The sequence below is a fragment of the Glycine soja genome, chromosome 20 (assembly GCF_004193775.1).
Source record: "Glycine soja cultivar W05 chromosome 20, ASM419377v2, whole genome shotgun sequence".
Lineage (NCBI taxonomy): Eukaryota > Viridiplantae > Streptophyta > Magnoliopsida > Fabales > Fabaceae > Glycine > Glycine soja.
The window spans coordinates 48,447,718-48,468,460 of NC_041021.1; the positions used below are offsets into that span (position 1 = coordinate 48,447,718).

General features: G+C 32.5%; 2 protein-coding genes and 1 pseudogene across 7 annotated transcripts; all 3 read right to left on the minus strand.

The window, feature by feature from the left end:
• Positions 1-366: 366 nt before the first annotated feature.
• On the minus strand, positions 367-3,013 carry LOC114402466 (annotated as a pseudogene).
• A 67-nt stretch (positions 3,014-3,080) lies between these two features.
• Positions 3,081-6,386, minus strand: LOC114402190 (nuclear pore complex protein NUP98B-like). Its single transcript, XM_028364692.1, has 4 exons — positions 6,370-6,386; positions 4,384-4,487; positions 3,416-3,676; positions 3,081-3,234 (listed from the first exon to the last, which is right to left on the minus strand). Exons 1-4 carry the CDS (start codon positions 6,384-6,386, stop codon positions 3,140-3,142), a joined length of 477 nt encoding a protein of 158 aa, XP_028220493.1. The 3' UTR covers positions 3,081-3,139.
• Positions 6,211-17,350, minus strand: LOC114402888 (putative lysine-specific demethylase JMJ16). Of its 6 annotated transcripts, none has more exons than XM_028365574.1 (13): positions 17,034-17,347; positions 16,142-16,186; positions 15,682-16,048; positions 15,485-15,556; positions 14,379-14,456; positions 13,745-14,257; positions 13,411-13,635; positions 12,527-12,688; positions 11,922-12,290; positions 8,346-9,774; positions 8,144-8,247; positions 7,311-7,508; positions 6,211-6,931 (listed from the first exon to the last, which is right to left on the minus strand). In XM_028365574.1, exons 3-13 carry the CDS (start codon positions 15,997-15,999, stop codon positions 6,623-6,625), a joined length of 3,777 nt encoding a protein of 1,258 aa, XP_028221375.1. In that variant the 5' UTR covers positions 16,000-16,048; positions 16,142-16,186; positions 17,034-17,347; the 3' UTR covers positions 6,211-6,622. The 6 variants fall into 6 exon arrangements, with proteins under 6 accessions (XP_028221375.1, XP_028221374.1, XP_028221372.1 ...); XM_028365573.1 differs by having other exon boundaries at positions 16,125-16,186; XM_028365571.1 differs by having other exon boundaries at positions 16,142-16,268.
• Between the last annotated feature and the right edge of the window lie 3,393 nt (positions 17,351-20,743).

A 20,743-nucleotide genomic window follows, 5' to 3' on the forward strand; every position in this document is an offset into this window, starting at 1 on the left:
ATCATTTCATAACGTCAACCATTCAAATAAGTTTATGTCTTGCTATTATAACAATAACTGTCCTTCTTAGAGGGCATTAGTTAAAAAGAAAAGAAAAATGTTTAAGCTTCCTGTCAAATTTATAAAATATTAATTTCTCTTAACATTTTCCAATTTTATGATCTTTATCAATTTTAAAATTTAAGAGATAAAATAATATATTAAGTATTCATATAATGGCTTTTGAACATCATTTATAATCTTCATTATACATTTTAACATTTTACATCCGTACAGCTCAAATTAGTTATTAGTAATCAAGAAAAGAGATAAATTAATCCTAGAAAGCCTTTACGTTAAATTCAATAGCCTATGCTAGGAAACCGGTGAACAAGTGAAGTTTTTAAAATATTAACTGACATGATCCGCTGAGATGAGAGGGTGAGTATTCAAAAGTTTGAGAGTTACCCATTTCGGAATTCCAAATACTTAAGCAAACCAAACCCCATGTTGACACTCTTGATCAACTTATTATTGAAATAAGAAAATCATATCAAACACCACCCTCATGATTCAAAAAAATAAGTTAAAAATAACCATAACATCTGTGCGAATCAAACTTGTAAAAACCCACATTTGAATTCTATAAAATATCCCCCAATGCATCATCATCCGTAAGATAAGAAGCACATCATCAATAACGTTGGCCCAAGCTCTATCCACACTATTGACAGGAAAAAAACATACATTTTAGAGCAGAACTTTGGTTCTAAAACTATCAACTGTACTTTTGTCCTCCACCATATCGAACCAAATGGACCAAACCTTACTTGTGATCGTTTATCTAACTGTTTTTATCTACCAGCTTGTAGATGCTGAAGTGTTTGACCTTGATCTTCCACTCTCCTTTAATGGTATCATATGATACAAATTCAGCACCTTGGTCCTCAGCCATTCTCTTGAGCATCTACTTGTATTTCTCGATCTTTGGCCCTTCCATATACTGATGTCCAATTCTTTTGCTGAAACGTCTAAGGTTTAGTAGTGTTACCTCAGCAGGCTTATTCAGCCCTTGTCCCACAGACTGCCGCAGTTTTGGCATTAGTGCCTCAACACCAGATTTATGTTCAGGTACAATGGCATCCTCACCAGCTGTGACCACTGTCTGCCTTTTGTGGAGAATGATCTTCATTGCTCCCATTGGATGTTTGCTTAGTCATCATCGGCTGAGCTTGCTCCTTGATAAGACCATTTTCCACTGCACTCTCTGGAATCATTTTAATGATCCATCAATTGAAAATTAGTTTAACCACAGTTATTTGATAATACTTGCTATAATATTGAGAGCACAACAACCAATGTTCAAAAAAGTGCAAAATAAACTAAATGCTAGAAATTCATAAGAAACACGTACTTTCTTTATCTTTATCCTGTGAACTGGTTCTATCAGGAGGTGTTACACATGCCTCATTAGAGATATTTCCTGAACATGACATTGAAAAAAAATAAGGGCATGTTTGTCACCACATTTTATGGTAAAAGGTTTTTTAATTAAAAAAATATATCTAAAAAACTATGATAATTAGGTAAGTTTGTTAAAGAAAAAAAAGACTACAAGTAGCTTTTCAATATATATACACCTGTGCATGCGTATAAAGTAATTTGTGAAAGTACCTCTAACTACAGTTGAAAGATTTAGACACTACTCATCCAGAAGGTTTTCAAAACAATTTGAATACTCTATTCCATAATAGCAAACACTGGAACACAAATCTTTGGATGGCACACATTATAACCAATGTACAGAATAAATATAATTGATAAAAAAAAAAGATATTACCATTAAAAGGGGTATAAAAAGTAACTGGTTAGCAAGACCCTAAAAATAATTGTAACTTACATGAGTCCAAAGTTATTCTGACCAAATATGCCTGGAGTGCCACCAAAGCTGCAATTGATGAGAAAATACTTACAACAAGCCAGGAAGGTGAATTGAACAAGCTTGATTGACTAAAAGAAGGTGTAGTCTGCCCAAAAGGGCAGGTAAACTGTCCAAAAGCAGAACCAGTCTGTGCGGTTGTAGCCTTGTAGGGGCTGCAGAACTAAATAATGGGGATGACTGTGTGTTGCCAAAAATGTTTCTGCCAAATGGTGAAGATGTAGCCTGAGCAGGAGCAGTATTAAACAGGGACAAAGATTGCCCAAAGCTGGGTGTTGAAGAAGAGTTAGCTCCAAATGGACATGGGGTTGAGCCAAAAATAGATGGTTCTGCTGCAGATGTTGAAGAACCAAAAGCTGGTAAACTGAAAGCAGGAGCAGCTGAAGTTCCAAATCCAGAAGACAAAGGTGAACTCTTTGGCACAAAAAGGTTAGAATTAGGTGTTGTGGTAGAGAAAGGATTGGCTGCTGATTGGTATAAACTGAAGCCTGTCAAACCAGTTGACTGAATAGAGAGATGCCCACCTAAATTTTAATTATATAATAGATTAAGTCAAGGTCATCATACTGCAATGAAAGCAAGAAGAATTAAGAAATTGTTTATTATATATATAAAAAAAACCTTTATCTCCCAATTGATAGTCCTCCCATCTTAGTTGCTCATGACTTTTGTCTTTGTAAATAGGCATCGCAGATATGGACTCCAATTTTGATCCAGAGGTACAACTATCTGCTTCAGTAGTTGCCATGTAACTGGCTACTCTACTGTCACTCCGTTGTTTACCTCCAAAACCTGACTGCCCAGTACCAGTATTTCCAAAACCTGATCTCGGAGTTTGAAATCCTACAGAAGAAATATGTGAAGATGATTTTCAACTACATTTGCACAAGATACAGAAGTTCCCTGTATCTTGAAAATAGATATATCACAGTCAAAATTCTAATGGTTCTTGAACTCACCAAATGCTGAACTCTGACCTCCCAAGGGTGAGGTTATGCCCCCAAATGGGCTGCTGCTACCAAATGCAGGAGACTGACCAATTTGAGTGGATCCAAAACTAAACAAAAAGGGTGCTAGAGACCCCAAAGGCAGGAGTACTACATGGAGTACTTGAAGTGCCAAATGCAGATGTACTTGATATAGGGGTACTTGAAGCCCCAAATGCTGGCTGAGATGATGCACCAAAAGGTGCTGAGAAACCAAATATGCTGCTTCCAAATGCTAGTTGTGATGGCTGGGTGGCACCAAATGATACTGTTTGAGTAGAAGCAGATTCAGAACCTCCAAAAGAGGCTGCTGACCAAAAACTGATGATCCTAGAAAGCAAGAGAATCAATTCTCAGATTGAATCAGAAAACTGACAGATAACATAATGAGAAAGGAAAGAAAGCGAGTCAAATGATACTAATGGTCACCATTTATAGATGTAACGAACTCAGTAATTCAATAACTACCACGTGTAAATGAAATGAGAAAAAGGATTCAATGCACACTTACCACTAAAGGATGACGATGAACTACCAAGATCAGGAGTTGAAGATGACCAAAAAGAGGGAACTGAACTACTGAAAGCTGGTGACGATGAAAAACCGAAAGCTGTATTGGAAGCGAATGGAGAAGATGGTTGAGCTACCCCAGTGGAAGAACCTCCAAAACCAATTGGCGAACCAAATGGAGTTGTAATACCAAATGGCTTAAGAGCAAAAGGATTGATACTTGAATTGTTCTGCCCAAAACCTGATGATGACTGCCCAAAAACTGTTGAAAGAATAATTCCAATTTATCAATGATTTGTGAAAGTAACCAAGAACCAAATAAACATCATCTTCAGCCTTCATACACACACTTAAATAGCAATAACAACAACAAAGAATGATACTAAATGATAAAACAATCATTCCCCAAATTCAAGAAACGAACCCCAAAGACCACAGTACTTCAAGAAACATGCTTGGCTTAATAAAAAACACAAAAAGAAACCAAATTAACGCACAGCATAATAAAACAGGAGGCGGCAAAACTTACGGTGTTGCTCCTCAACTGCAATCACATTAAATCATCATTAGTGTTTTTTTTCTTCCAATTATTTCACAACACAAAAGAAAATAAAAACGCAAGAAAGAAACACCCAAAACGCAGTGAAACAAAGCAATTGTTTTTCTCTTTTGTTATGCATAAATGGATTAAAAGACAAAAGTTATATTAAGCAGAATTAGATAGCAATTGAAACTGAAGTTCAAGTTCTCCTTAGAATCACGTTCACCGACGCAAACGAAGCCAAACGCGATCAATGCAAAGCAAAACTCGAATCAGCACACAGAGAAGACGCTGGAAATTAGAGAGATAGGGACGGAAGAATGCAATGCGACATTACATTGCTTAAATCACACGGTAGCGCTTGAAAGATAATGAAAGATGAATAAATGAAGAGGAAAATAAAGAAATAAAAAGACTAAAAAACTTACAGTGAAATTGGGAAGAGAAAGTGATGAATGGCTGAGGCAGGAACGAAGCCACTGCGTTTTTCTCTTCCAGTAACAGCAGCAAACTGTGTCTGTCACAGATTATGCTTTAATCAACCCCATTATTGTGTGTAAGTGTTACTATAAACATGTAAATTATATATATAAGCCGCATAGCTTAAAATTTAAGTCAATATAAACCGTATTGCTTAAAATTTAGGTCATATCAAATACCGGGTTACCGATGCCGTGCGTTTTCTTCTTCTTTAAATTTCTATAAAAGTTAGTCTTAAACATATTAGACACACACACATATATATATAATGCATTAAATGAGATAAATGTTCAGAAGAAAAAAAATGAGACAAGTGTTTGTATGAGATAGTAAAAAATAGTAATAAATTTAGACTTTACAATTATAGATTGATGAATAGAACTAATCACGTTACCCTTAAAAATCACACAATTTTGTGATCCAATCTTAACTTTTTTACGATTTTACTCTATGATTGGCGGGACATCTTCTTCTTTTTATTTTCTAGTCGAATCAGCTTTTGATATATTAAAGTTCATCTTTAAAATAAAAATTGCTTGGTTTCCAATATAAAAGCCGTGTAGCTTAAAATTTCCTTGATAAAAAACAAAAATAAAAAATATCCTGAATGTATCATAAAAGCTCAGCAAGTTATTGTTTTTCCTGAATAATTTGTTTAACATACTTAAAAATCTATTAGGTGTGCTTCGAAGGACGTTAATAAAATTGATTTTGAATGTAATTGATTTTATAAATTAATTTTAGGTAAACATGATTTTGAAGTGATAATTTATGTTTAGATATTTTTATTATAAAGTTAAATTAATTAGTATAATTTTTTATCAAAAAAAAATCTACTCAAAGTTTCTTCAACTCAATCAATCTTAAACACAATTAATTCTAAATTTTCTCCGACCTAAACTTCAATATGAAAGAATTTATCTAAAATTAATTTTAGAATAAAATTTATTCTCCAACATGAAATCAGATAGATACTTTAAATATAACGAAGGATTAAACATAATCTTTTAAATCAGTTATTAAAAATTAATACTTTGACCTAATTCCTAATGCTTTCTAAGTTTTTCAAAATAACATGGAAATATATCCCTATATTTATATCAGTTATAAAAAGATTATTAAACATAATCTTTTAAAATTTTCAATTATTAAAAATTAATACTTTGACCTAATTCCTAATCAATTTTAAGACAAAATTGTATAAAAACAATCCGTTTGATGAATTATGTTTTTCAAAATATATAATTATTGAAAAATCATTTGGTTGAGAACCAAATAACGCCTCTCAAAACTAGAGTGTGCAAAAATTAATTTAATAAAAAAGTCAAACCCAATTGATTTTAAATTATTTTGATCTGTTTGATTTTATATTCAAATAACCAAGTTGATTTAAAAATCAATTCAGAATCAAACTAGTTTTACTAATTCTGAACTGATTTTTATCAATTTTAAAATGATTCCAAGAATTTCGAACTGATTTTTAAATTATTTTTTTCAAATAAAAAAAATTCAGGTAAAGATCAGTTTGATTAACCGAATCAATTTTATAGAAACAATCCAATTTACCGAATTGATTTTATAAAATGCACTTCTTTTCTTGAACTAGTTTAAAAAAAAAAAAATTGGTTTTTCACACCCGTTTAAAGCTTTTGAAATCATCTACATTGTAAAGGCAACAATCAAGTTTTTATGCTTTAAAAAAAGAAACAAACAAACCGTGGTATAGAAAAAAAAAATTATAACATGTACTTTTTTTTGGAGAAAACAGCAAGATATGAGTAAAAAGCTATTTTCTAAAATAATTAATCAAATCTAGCCATGAACCTAATTGTAGTTCCAAATTGTGTGAACAGCATATGAACCAAACCAAAATCAATTATAAAGGCTGGTAGCCTCGCCCTTCAGAGTTTCAGACGAGACAGCCAAAATCATACTTGGTAACTTTCCACATCTCCTTGCTGCCACTTGAATAGAGCAAAATTTTGAAGGAAAATAGCCGCCCCCCACCCCCCCGACTTTTCCTAATTTTATTTCCTTTCTTTTTTCTCTCTTTCTCTATAACCTCCATTCAGGTGGGAAAAAAAATCAAAGATTAAGGTTGCATTGTGCAACCAAGGAGGAACTACAATTTACACGTCAAGAAAAGGTTAGGCGTATGTGAACAATTCTGTCCAAATAATCAATTACCTAGGGCGGTTGTGATTTGTGAATCTCTTCATTGAGAAGTTGCGCAACTAGGTTCCTGTCAGCCTCTGGCCTATTGTTACTAAGAATGCTGTACAATAAGTTCAATTCTTCTGCATTAGACTTTTTAAATAGGCTCCTTAGCACTGCAACAACTTCAACGGGCATGTGCTTATTCAAGAGAACCCCTTGACCATTTCCACCATTGACATTGGTTTGGCTTGATTGAGAAATCTGTCCCTGAGGACGAGAGTAGGGCCGTGAGTCCCAATATTCATTACATAATCTAGTTCGATCCAGCGCCTCAATAGCCTATTGAAAGAAAGCAGGTTCATTATACCCTGATAGCTATCAAAATTCAAAACTATGCACAAAGAAAGAAAACACATGTAACATGGTAAAATAAGGAGTGTTAGCAACATACTCTTTTTAACACTATTATGCCATGTTTGGATAAACTTTTTCATAAGTGCTTATAGAAGAAGAAAATAAGACGGTAAAATAAATTGAGCTTCTCACATAAGCTAAAATCAACTTACTTTTATAAAAGCTTTCATTTAACTTCTCCAAAAGCTGGGGTGCATAAGTTAATTTTAGTTTATTAGATAAGTTGAATTCCTTTTACCTTTTTAATTTTATTTTCCTATAAGTGATTACTCAGTAAAACTAAGGCCTTAATCAGTAAAATTACCTGCACTATTGCTGGTGAAGAAAACCCAAACATTTCAAAGCCATCAAGGCTGCCAGGAGGCTGTAAAGGAGGAAGACCCTTTCTTCCCAGCTTATGTTGCTTTGCAATTTCTTGATTCACTTTCTCTCTGATCAGTTCCCAGCATCTTGCAGCTGACATATGAATGAAGACCTCACTTGCACAATTTTCCAAGGAAACCTGGGATAAAACAAGATTTTAGTTATTTCACACACCACCTCTTCCCAATTCCAGACAACTAATTACTCACAGCAACATATTTCAATGTCCAAAAGTAATTCATAACTAAATGCATCCAACACCTAAAAGTTTTAATATCTCAATTTTGATCTGCTAAATAAGGAAATAAGTTACTCAATAGGTTAAAAACGTGAATGCTCCCATCAAAGATTAACCCATACCACAACACCTTGTTTGCATTTTCTCCATGACTCCATTCTTAAAATTAGATGCCCAGAAGCCAGAATAATCCGTAGTGAAATGACTTAATAAAGGGGCAACCGATTCTCAACAACATTAACATGTTATAGGGAGCAACTTCTGTAGAAAAAAAAAATACTCGGCCTTAAACCAACAGTATGCCATGAAGTGCAAAGTAGAGGAGCCAGGAATCTTCCATCAAACTTTTGCCCACATAATAAGGGATAAAACTCAGCAAGATAAGCAACAAAGGATTTAATTAAGTCCAAGTACATCAACAAATTTACATCAGATATATGAATTATGAAATACCTTTCCAGACATACATACAAAAAATAAATATACAAGGCCAATTGCATGACAAAAGCCTGTAAATGAAAATAAGGAGAAAGTACCATAAATAGAGGCCAACCACGTCCAGCATCAACTATTTCTGAAATATAGTAACACATACTGGATGGATCTAAGACATTTATGTATCTAACACGGCTTCTAAATCCTGCATCAATTAATTTAATTTTCATAAATACACAGCTTACAAACTCAATTAAACGCTGTCATAAAAGCTGTAATTCATTATGGACCAAGTATACATACCCTTTGGAAATATAGCCTGACTACTGCACCAAGACTTTCCAGAAAGCACTACTCCAAATTCTAATGGTTCAACATTGCAGTTGATGCGCCGGACAACCTTTGCAATCCGAGGACCTTTCTGACGGTAATTGTTTGGAGCACAAGAAATGTTCCCATTAACAGCTCTTGCATTGTCTGCTACATTAGAAGTGGCACATCCTCCAAGGTTTTCATGATTATCTTCAGTCTTAACCTTAATGCCAGAAAGTTGTGGGTTCAGAGGACAAACCTCCAAACTTTCCAAACAATAATCACTGGCCTCTACTTTTGAAGGAGCTGGAATATTTCTAATAGATTCTGTACTTGTAAGACCCATATGACAAGAAAGATCTACAGGGGTAGAGGCTAGAACTGTTCCAGTGTGTTCATGACATTCTTGTTTCACATGCAAAAGTCGAGTTGAATCAGAACTCATATTTTCACGGGGCAATGTAATAGCATCCTTTTCACCTATCACAGCAGAATCTGACACAGAAATGGTCAACTTTGTATTTTCTATATCATTACATGGACTTGTCTTATCTCTAGGACATGTAAGCATCGAAGAAAGTTCCTTCCTTCTATTTGAACCGGACATCTTTTCATCATCTTCATCGTCACTAAGAAGTATAATACTGTTATTATGTCTGTTAAGTGAACTTTTTTCACCTCCATGTTGAGCTAGAGGCACGGATAAAGCATATGATGTATCATCTTGAGACAATTGCCAACCAGGGGTTCTCATATTTGATCTGCATATAACCGATTCTTCTTTATTAACACAGATCTTATGATTAGCCGCCTCAGATGTAGGTTGTGAGCTTTTAAATGTTAGCAATTCCTTCATGGATCTCAAAGATGAAATAGATTCAACCGATTTCCTCTGTTGAAAATAGCTCTGATCTTTGCTATTTGCTTGATTCTCTGTAGGGACATCAATCAATTGAGAATTGTCAATATATTTATTTAATGGATGCAAAGCCATCTCTTTATGCACAGTGGCCCTGGAAGAATGAGATAAATTGGATGAATACGATTTCAATTCCTTATGTATTGTTTCCTTGCTTGCTGACACAAAAGAAGATAACGCCAGCCCAAGATCTGATTTTGCCCATCTGTATATTGCACTTAATTTTCCTTCCAATGCCTCCACAAGAATATTTAGTTCACTAATATCATACCGAAAGAGGAAAAATTTGGAATCCCAAGAGCATGAACAAAACTGCTTTGCATGATCCAAGCAAGCATATCTATCTGGGGAACAGCGACAACCAGCAGCAGATAGGTGTAAATCAAAAAAGCAAATGTTGCACTCCCTTTCATTTGTAGCATCAAAAGTACTCTCCATTTTTAATGCCTGTGAAGGACTGCAGAGAAATTCCCTTCTTGCTCGCTCCATCTCGACACGCATCTATAGAGGAAAACACAAGTAAAACAGGAAAAGAGATTATTAGCATTAAAATTCAATAAAAGGTACCAATCATGTACCTTTATAGAATTTGGATTACAAAGCATAATTCATATATCTCAGTTTTGCATTAAATTTTGATTAATACTTTGAGTATTTTATTTATTTCTTGACAGGGTTGGGGTGGAGGGCAACTTATTAATCAAAATGATGAATTTCAATTACTTCAAAATTGAAATTGACAGATAACATTTGCTCTACCTTAAGAAGTTTCATATTAAAACAAGATCCTCAAATGTTCAGCATCATAGTTTAGTTACGATAGTGGGGAATTATAACAAGTGTTCAGGAGGTTGATCCTTGGCACCCTCATTTTTCTATAATAAAGTTGAATCTGACAAAAGCAAAAGGAAGGCAGGCCAATGCATTATTTATACTTCAAGCCCAAAAGCCTCTTGAGTAAAGGGGTGTATGTATAACATATAAAACCATTGATGAGCCTTCACATAATAACTTAAAATTTTCGGATAATTGGTTAATGACTACTAGAGTATAGTTTAACTCCTAAGTATCTTTTTTTTTAATATCTGTACAGAAATAGTTGAGCTAAGCATATTGTTTTGATTCTATATCTTAGCTGTCATCTCTAACTAACTCATAGTTAGTTGAGTTTAGTTAGGGCCTAAATGCTCTATAAATTCACAAAATCTGATTGTACAGGTTCAGTTCATTGAAACAATAATACAGTTTATCTCTCCCACTCTCTCTCACTTCTCAATTCTCTCTTAACTCTTTTAATGAAAAATAAGAATCATTGACTTATTTTGGGAAAAACCCAAGTCCCACATTAGCTAGAGATAAGGCAAAGATAGTATATATATATATATATAGGGGACAACCCTCACCCCATGAACTAACTTTTGGGGTTAAGTTAGGTCAAAACCTATATTCTAAGATGGTATCAAAGTCTATCCTAGATCCATTCAAAGGATCACCCACCATGTTATACACGCACCAAGCCCAAAAGTGTTGGACATGAGGGGGTGTTTTGGGAAAAAAAACCCAAATCCTACATAGGTTAGAGGTAAGGCAAAGATAAAATATATAAATGGGGGACAACCCTCATCCCATAAGCTAGCTTTTGGAGTTGAGTTAGGCCCAAACCCACATTCTAAGAACTTATAATTTTTCCTTTTGTTTTTATTACATTTTTTGGCTAACAATCCTCGTTCATCTATAAGTAAATCCCTTTGTACCTCCAAAAATAAGCTTCACCAAAAAACATTTAAAATCAATCTAGCACTTTATGCTTTCAGTTTACACACTCTCAACAATCAACTAACATAATACAGAACTAGAAGACGAGGTGGTGTAAAAGAAAGGGATGAACAGACAGAAAATATCCAAAAGCACTCCACCTCTTCAACATCAAATCAAGATTCAAATTGTGAATTGTCAAGCTAATTTTTTAATTGTGAATCATAATTTGTATAGAATCATATAATTCAGAGACAATAAAAAATAATTTCAAACATATCATATAAATGTTATATAGTGTTCAATGTAATAATTATAGTAGAAACTGATAAAACAACTTAACCATAAGTATCATACAGGGGGGGGGGGGGGGGGGGGGGGAATTATTAGTTATATGTTAAGCCTCTATTTTAGAAAATGAAAACTAAGCAATGAAATAGCCAAATAGAGTGCATGCATTGAATGAGTGGCAAAAAAGTAGTGGAATAAACAAATAGGATAGGTCTAAGAGTGCTCCTTTAATTCCTTTTCATTTAACAATTTAAGCTTATATCACTTTTCAATTCTTTCATGAGAATTGGTGAAAGAAAAGTAAAAAAATGAAGGAAAAAAAAATAATGATTGGTAGAGCCGTATGATTCATATCAATATGAAATTGCACCAATTCATTCATGTATCATAAGTTTCAATGTCATTTGAGATTCATCTTAGAATAGAAATCGATAGGTTTTATCATAGGATTTGTATTGTGAATCATAAGATTCTCTAATAACTGTAAACAAGACTATTTAAACATCACCTCCCTTATTATGGTCATGTTATAAGTTAATACAAAATCATAAATATCATACCTTTATACTGCATTATAGGGATTAGGGAGAAGCAAAATTTACCTTGAGTGCTTTTGCCAAAAGGCCATCCTTTCCACAGACATCCTTCCATCGTAGATTATCCAAAGTATTCTTCTTCAGCAAATCAAGCTCCCATTGGGCTTGTACTGCTTCCCTTGCAGCCCCAAGCAACAGCTTATCATGTGATATAGAAGTCTTGCGCCCCTGCTCCTGGTACAGCTCTATAGCAATATGCCCATGGGGCAGCCAGTCAACAGGAGCTACATTAACAGCCTCAGCACAGTTGAAGCCGCAGTTGAACCCAGAGTGGTAGGCTCTAGGAAATGTCAGAACAAAGTCCCCAGGGTTTTGGATACACCTATAAACTGGTACTCCTTTAGACTTAAGGATAGATGGAGAAAGCTGAGTGACCTGCAACAAAAAGTTCGAAATTCAGGCATTAGATAAATATATGTCCAAAGAAATACACATGATCATCCAACATAAGTATGGATAGGTGATTGAAATTAAGAGGTAAAAAATGGAAGATGGAACTTCACTCCACCCAGTGAGAACATAATAATAATTTTAATCTTTTTTGTTACCTCTCTAACAGAAAAAAGATGATTAAATGACATTTGTCAAGTGATAGAAAAACTTTTACTCACCAGCTTATGAAGCAAGTCAGGCTGTTCTTCAAAAAGCTCTGGTAAATGCTTTCGCATGGCCTCTTCCAATTTGCAGGCATCTTTTCCAGGGACACCATACCACATTTTTGGAGCTCCCCAATGCAAGTAATTCAATGAATATAAATGATGATCTTCCACATGCTGCATCCATAATTAAACCACAAAGAAAATATAAAGCTGTTATCAAAACTAAAGATACTATGCCAACTAAGAGTTCATTCTCTCACACGTAAACACACACTTCACCAAAAGCACACACACACACAACATCAACAAATTGCCACTCAACACACAACAAATAGTTCTGGTCTTATGATTTACCAAACAAATCAGGGCAAAAAGATGTCACCTATACTATGTATCCCCTTATTCTCACACAAATGAACACCCTTACATCCCCTCCCATCCTCAAAGGGCATACAAAGACACAACACGCACATAGACATGCATGGGTTCCTATAAACAACAACAAATGGAAGACAAGCAAATATATACTAAAGATAAAGATACATATATACATATAAGTATGTAACTGTAACAGTTATTGTCAAGATATTACAGATTTATTGCAAGCTGTTATATCATATTTGATTCGTATTTACGTAGATAGCTTATTTTTAGAATATTTGCTTTACATTGTAATTAGGACAATATTTTTAGATTTAGGTCCATTCTTTACTTATCTTTGGGTTCTCCTTGTATCTATATATATTCAACTATTCATGTATCCTTCTGAACAGTTTAATCAATCAGAAATGAAGTATTTTTTCAATCTTTTCCTTTGGTCTCAAGTGTTGTAAACACAAATTCTGAAGAATTCATGAAATACATTCTAGAAAATGAGGGAAATATGTAGTCCTTACCCAACAAAAGGAGGAAAAGCACATTCCTACATACAACCATGGCACTAGAACACCAGATATATCACTGCTTTCATAAGAGAGCAGAGAGCCAGGTAGCCTTGCAAAGTTATTTAAATTCCAGCCAGATTTTATGTACTGTTCATGTGAAGCAGAACCTACTTGACTAGATTTGCTAGGGAAACCACTCCCAAAAATCCCAGTTTCCAGATCAGCTCCATAAAGCACCTGGAAGAGTATAGAAAATGAAATGTAAAGAGAGCAGCATATACTAAGGGCAACAAATAGGCAATAATTTCATGAAGCAGCAAACTATTGAGATTCTATGGAAAGTGACCTCAATTTCTTCAGTAGGACTCTCGACCATCCGCCAATATTCACCTTCAATGTTCTCTACGGAAGGCTCTGAGGTACCATTTAAAATTGTTGTATTAGCACCCAAATGAGATACATTCTCATTTTTTCTGAAGTATTTGAGCTGAAAATCTTCTGCATATCTCTGAAATGTTTCCAGGGTAAATTCTGGACCAGGTTCAAACCCAAACCTTTCAACTTCACAAAATCCTGCATTAGGTCCTGTTCTAGTGCTATTATCCACCCCCATCCTTGTGCATCTTCTCCTTTTCCTCTTCATATTAGTTTGAATCTTTGACATCTTTCTCATTGAATCACGATTCTGAAGTTTGTCAATCCTCTGAACACGGGTAGAAAATTTAGAACCCTCCCATATACTTTTTTCCTTGAGAGGACAAGGGGGTTTCCAAGAAGATGGCGGAACAATGCGACAAATTCCATATGGCTCAGCCTTGGAGCGAATGCTTGATATATATTTCAAAGTATCTTGAAACTCCTGGGAAAAAAAATGACAAGTCAAGAGATATGATTTTCTGATAAAGCTAATTGACAGAACTAAACAGAACAGTGACATGGACAGAAGTGAATTCAAATGTGTCATAGGAATTGAATGAGACCTCTTCAGTAGGGTAGAAAACAGGAGCATCCTCAATATTTGGCTTACGAGCATCTTCTGGTCGCCACCTGGCAACAACCTGTCAGAAACTTCAATTGTCAATTACTCATCACACAAGAGAAATGCCCAATAATAGCTATTTTATGATGAAGCAACCTCTATAATATATGATAAAATTAACAACTAAAGTTCATTGTTGTCATTACAATAACCAGTCTGATTGATGAGAAGGTAGACCAAACCACTTCTGTTTTAACATTTTCTTAGAATGTGGGTTTTGATCTAACTCAACCCCAAAAGCTAGCTCATAAGGTGTGGGTTGTCCCTCACTTATATACTCTATCTTGGCTTTATCTCTAGTCAACATGGGACTTGGGTTTTTCCCAATACACCACTTCAGGCCCAGCACTTTTTGGGCTTAGTGCGTGGATAATATGGTGGGTGGCCCGTTAATGGATCTAGGATAGGCTCTGGTACCATGTTAGATTTCAGTTTAAAACCAATTAGTAATAAGTGAAGTTGCCCATTAGATATCTAAGGTTAGATTTCAGCTTAAAACCAATTGACACTAAGTGAAGTTGTCCAACAGATATCTAAGTTGCACCCCGAGAATTGAGGCAAGACGATGTGGGACTTCCAAACATCCCCTCCACAAATGCCTATCAAAACAGGTGAGAACCAAGATGGACTATAGAGCTTTGATACCATGTTAGAATGTGGGTTTGGGCCTAATTCAACCCCAAAAGCTAACTCATAGGGTGAGGTCACTTATATACTCTATCTCGGCCTTATCTCTAGTTAATGTAGGACTTTTTTTTCCAACACATTCAATAAGGGAACATCCAAATTCATAAAATTTTCCAATACAAATGTCATAATTACTACCTTATTACTCTCTAGTATTTGTACTTTTCTCTTAATAAATTCTTCATTTTTCAAAAAACAATTAATGTATGTCTATATTAAGTTATTAACATAATAATAAAAGAAACGACATTGATAGATGAGAGAGAGGAGAATGGAGACAACAAGCTAGAGTTGATTCATTAATAATGAGACCAATAATACTTTCTAACAGGGATAAATCATGATATATTACAAATAGACCTTTTGGCAATTACTGCAATCTGGACATCCACGGATGACTCCTCGAGGAAGACAAGGTCTTGAGGAGAAATTCTGCATTGACATTCATATGTAAGACACCAACCAGAATTTGTGCACTCAAATATTTAGGAAATGTTGTGCATTGTACTCAAAATCAGGACAGCTAAAGAAAAAAAATGAACCAATATAAGACTGACTTGATCATGCCGCTCACAGTCAGGGTCTTCATCTGAAATGTTCTCATATTGTCCATAATTAATCCATGGTCTTCGTCGAAGGGATCTAGGAACCTTTGCAGTATCACCAACTTGAACATCATTTTCCGCCTGAGTTGATGGTGATTCAGAAGCACTAGTAGAGGCCGAACAACTGGTCATATTTTTATCATCTTGTTTTTCATTGTTTTCTACCTTCTTCAATGAGAAAGATGTATATGACTCAAAACCTGGTGGAACTGATGGAAAATCATCATTATCTTCTTTAACACATATTCTCATAAGCTCAGTCCCCATCATAACCTCATGCAAAAAGGCAGTAGGAAATAATCTCTCTGATTTGTCTTCCCTGTATGAACTAAGGAGTCAGCATAAAGCCATAATCTGTGCGCACACACGGAGACACAAAAAAGCCATAAACTTACTTTGATGAGAAGAGTACCTATGAAGTGAAAGATGTAGAGTTTGTTGGTTTTCTGAACTTCCACTGCATAGTAAAGCTAGAAATCACATCAATAGAGGCTAATTCAAGGTCACAGTAACTTCAAAAATTGTGGGAATAGATCAATCTGAAATAAGTCACAATAAACAAATAGAGACAGCTCAGACAAGGTAATATGCAATACAGTATCTTATCATTCCATACTTCATTTTTCCATTTTCTATTTACTCAAAATTGTTATCCAAACTCTTGTCGGACTAAAACTCAATAAAGCAATTGACATTCATCCAACAGAATGGCATCAGAAAGCAAAGACATATTAAAACTTTGACATGTTCTTTTTTGTTAATATTCTTGTTGAATCAATTGACAAATGAATTATCAAGCTTAATGTAGGAGAATGCAACATCTAAATGCATGCAATGACCAGCATTCTTTATCTCTTTCTCACTTATCCCTCTTTTAATATTTCTCTTTACCTTTTTTCAGAACCAAATCCCTATTTCATTACATTTCAACGATCAGATCATGAGATCAAAATTTAAAAAAATTCAGTAATCACTGACATAATCCCAAAGATGACCTAAAAGAGCCAGTAGAATTTGTTCAAAAGGACCTTCATAGACTATAGTTACCATTATCTGTATACCTAGCAATACAGATGTATAGAGCAGAGCAAGCATAATTATAAACTCACTGCAATAATATTATTTAGAAAAATTAAAAGAGAAGAAACCAAACAATAATTAATAAATTAGTAATTAGTAATAAATAATAATAATTATAATAATAAAAAGGAACTTTAGTCAATTTTACTATAATCAAGCGATTTTTGTAGTGATTAGCTATAATCCTTACAAGAAACAAAAGACCACATCCTATCAGGAGTTACCTAATCGAAATCGTAGAGGAATTGCGATTTTCTATTGTATGGTTGAATACGTGGAAAATTGGGGTTAGTACAATGGAGTATGGATAAAAAATAAAGGAAAATTTCGAAGTCCTATAGATGGCCGGTGATGAGAACGATGAGCGTGGAGAATTGAAGACAAAGTGAAAACTCTACAAACCCTAACAAGATGGAGGAAGAAGACGATTGAGGAAGCAACATAGATAAATCTGTATCCTCTACATTAATGTCTAGATGAAAAACTTTTTTCCCTATCTTTTGGATTTTTTTTTTTTTGGTCAACTTTGTTTTGGGGTAAACTTTGCAATAGTGCATATTTTGTATAAAGTATTGAGCCCAAGGACATTTTCGGTTTTTTATCTGCTTTCTGGCTTCACCTTGTGGTCTAAGTCTAGCCAAATCCCTATAACTAGTACTCTTTTTCATGTATATCTTTATAAATAGTAGTATTTGTACTATAAGTTATAATTTTTAATTTAATACTCTTAAATATAATCTTAAACTTTAAACTTTTTTTTAATATTTTACACTATAATTTATTTTCATATAAAATATTTATAAATGTATTCCATTGTACGATAACTTTAATTCACTATTTATAATAATACATTTATCTAATAAATAATTCTTTTTGCATACTTCAATTTTAATTTTAAAATAATAACAATAATAAATAGTTGGACATGTTTTAATAAATAAAAATTATTACAAAGTACGATGAAGAAAGACTCGTTTGAAATTTAATAATGAAATCACTCAATCTTTGTGATTTATTTGAAGTAATATATATATATATATATATATATATATATATATATATATATATTACTCTATATGCATATGAATTTATATATTTACTTTAAATATATTTTTTACCTGTATGTTTTATTTGTAATAGAAGTTAAACGAGTTTACGAGTGTGCATCATCTAAATTGTAATATTAGTCGTTATTTATTTTTTATCAGTAATTTTTTTGGTTCTTTTATTTTTTTTTTCCTACAATTTTAGTCTCACATGTTTAAAAAATTTATCATTTTGGTTCATTTTCATTTTTGCATATACTTTTTTTTGTATTTTTGTTTAATGTCTATATGTATATTAAAATTATCCAGCCATCATTACCTGTCAACTGTTCACTTTTTACTTCTTTTTTTAAATCAAAACATTTTTCTCTTGTTTTTTCTTTTTCTTTTTTTCACTTCAAAAATTTCAATACTAGTTAAACTTTAAATTTAACATATTTATTTAAGATAATATTATGAAACTTAATTAATTAAAATATAAAAAATGCATGATAAAAATTAAAGGTAAAATCAAAATTACATATTTTAAAAAATATGGAGACAATATTATGGAAAAAATAGAAGACGAAAATCTCATATAAAAAAATTATAATTTAGCCAAATACATCTTGGCTACTAAGGCCAAAATAAAAAGTAAGAGATAATATTAAGGATTATTCTTGTTGAGACTTTTTTTTTAGTATTAAGGATTGTATTTAAGTTTGAGATTTGAGATAAGGAGAGATTTTGCATAATATAAATGGAGAAATTGATTTGTTGGATTTTTTTAATCTTGTCTGCTTTATTTGTTGGATGCTTGAACAAGTAACTTTCCAAGAAAATAAAGTCTTTTTTATTTGTATTGAAATTGGTTTATTTTCCTTTCAAAAAATAAAGTCCAAGTCTTTTAAATTTGTGTTAATATTGTCTTTCTAAAATTGTTTTCGATTTTGAAAATAATTATGATTTTTTTTTAATAATTCAAAATATGAAACTTATCTCATTATTAATATTTAAATCAAATAAGATCATAACACGTAATAAAAATGATATGAAAAGTGAATTCACAAGCAATATTGACAGGTATTATGTGATTCACTAAGAGTGCGTTTGGACAAAGAATTTTAACTGAGAAAAGTAATTTACCAGAGAATTTGAATTTTTGTCATTTAGAATTCATTGTTTGGATGTTTTTTATGAAAAATTTAAAATTTTAGAATTTTAAAACAAAATTTTAAATAATTAAAAATCTAGAATTTCAATTTCCTTCTAAAAAATGATAAATTGAAATTATCTTCTTACAGACTTCTTCAAGATGAGAAATTTCAATTACCGTCTGAGCTCCTAAAACATCGATCGGATGTGAACATAGAGGAACACGTATAACTAGCACACAAATCATATCTTTTTTTTTTTCATTCATTTTTTTCATCCTCATAATTTTAATTTTTTTTATCCAAACACAAAATTTTGAAAATAAAAGAATTTCAATTGAAGTATTTGAAATTCTTAAAATTTAAAATTTCTCAAGAATTTTAAATTTCTCCATTCAAACAAACTCTAAGAGCTTTGAGCTATCATTGCTTGGTAGAGAGGTTTTAAGGATTCCATCATTGAATTAGACTATAACATGGATGGGTATAAAACCAAGTGTGAATTCAGGTTCTCCATTCCTGAATTCACACTTGCTACAGTAAATGGGAATAGTCTGGTATATAATAGTGGAAGGGATACTCTCGTATATATATATATAAAAAAAATCAAATGGGATAGTAGGGTAAGAAAATCTACAGAATAGTATTTTAAGATTTTTTATTTTGCTCCTTCTATTTTGTATAATATCATCTTGGCGGACATTTCTTTAACTGTATTCCCTCGCGCGCGGTATTTAGTTTCTTATTGGTGTCTTTCCCGTCTTCCAAAAAAAAAAAACTATACAAATTTAATATCATTTGTTTATTAATTTCTTGTGGAACTTGCTTTATAGCCATTTTTTTTCTTCTAAACATTAGTTGAGTTTTATGTAGATAAATCTAATTAGATAAGTTTTATGTATTAAATTAGTAAGAAAAACATATTTAAAGTTTTTTTTTCAGATTTGTGAGTTAAATGAGCAAAATAAAATACTTTTAAAGGTAAAGAATCTAAACAAATTTTAGTAAAAATATATTTTAACCAAAAATAATAACTTTTTCAAAAAGTAACTCAATAGAAGGATTTGACCAAAGAGAATACAATTGTATTTCATATATTATAAAACAAATACTAAAAAATTGTTGGTTTGAGTGAAATAATTGAGTTTTATTTCCTTAATCAAAATCTCATATTTGGAGAGTATATTGTGGATAGAAAAATATAATCGGAATAAAAGGTCTCACGTGATCAGTTAGATTATTTTAAAAAAAAATTAATTATCAACCAAGTTAATGAATATTCCATATCTGATAAAAAAATATTATAAAACAAATATGGCTAATACAAATTCAATATGAAAAAAAAAATCAATTTGCATTTTGGTTTGGCATTCCTCCCTGCTTCATATGTAAATAATTCTATTGGAATTTCAGTCATTGTTATATTGTGTCATATGTAATTAATCATAAAACACAATAAAAATAGAGATTTTGCTGGCTTACTGTGTGTGTGTGCGTTTTTTTTTTAATTAAAGCACTTGCAAGTATAAATTAAAGTATAAACTATCTTAATTAGTATTGTCGTGAAAATAAATATAGAGAAATAAAATGATATTTGACTTTAATTATTTAGTGATCTATATACACTCTGTAATAATAATAATAATAATACACCCTGTAGTAAAAAATTTAACAACGAAATAAATCAAACTTTAAATACCACGTAAGTTGCTTGCTGCCTAGATTTTAAATACTAAAATAAATAAATAAAAGTTT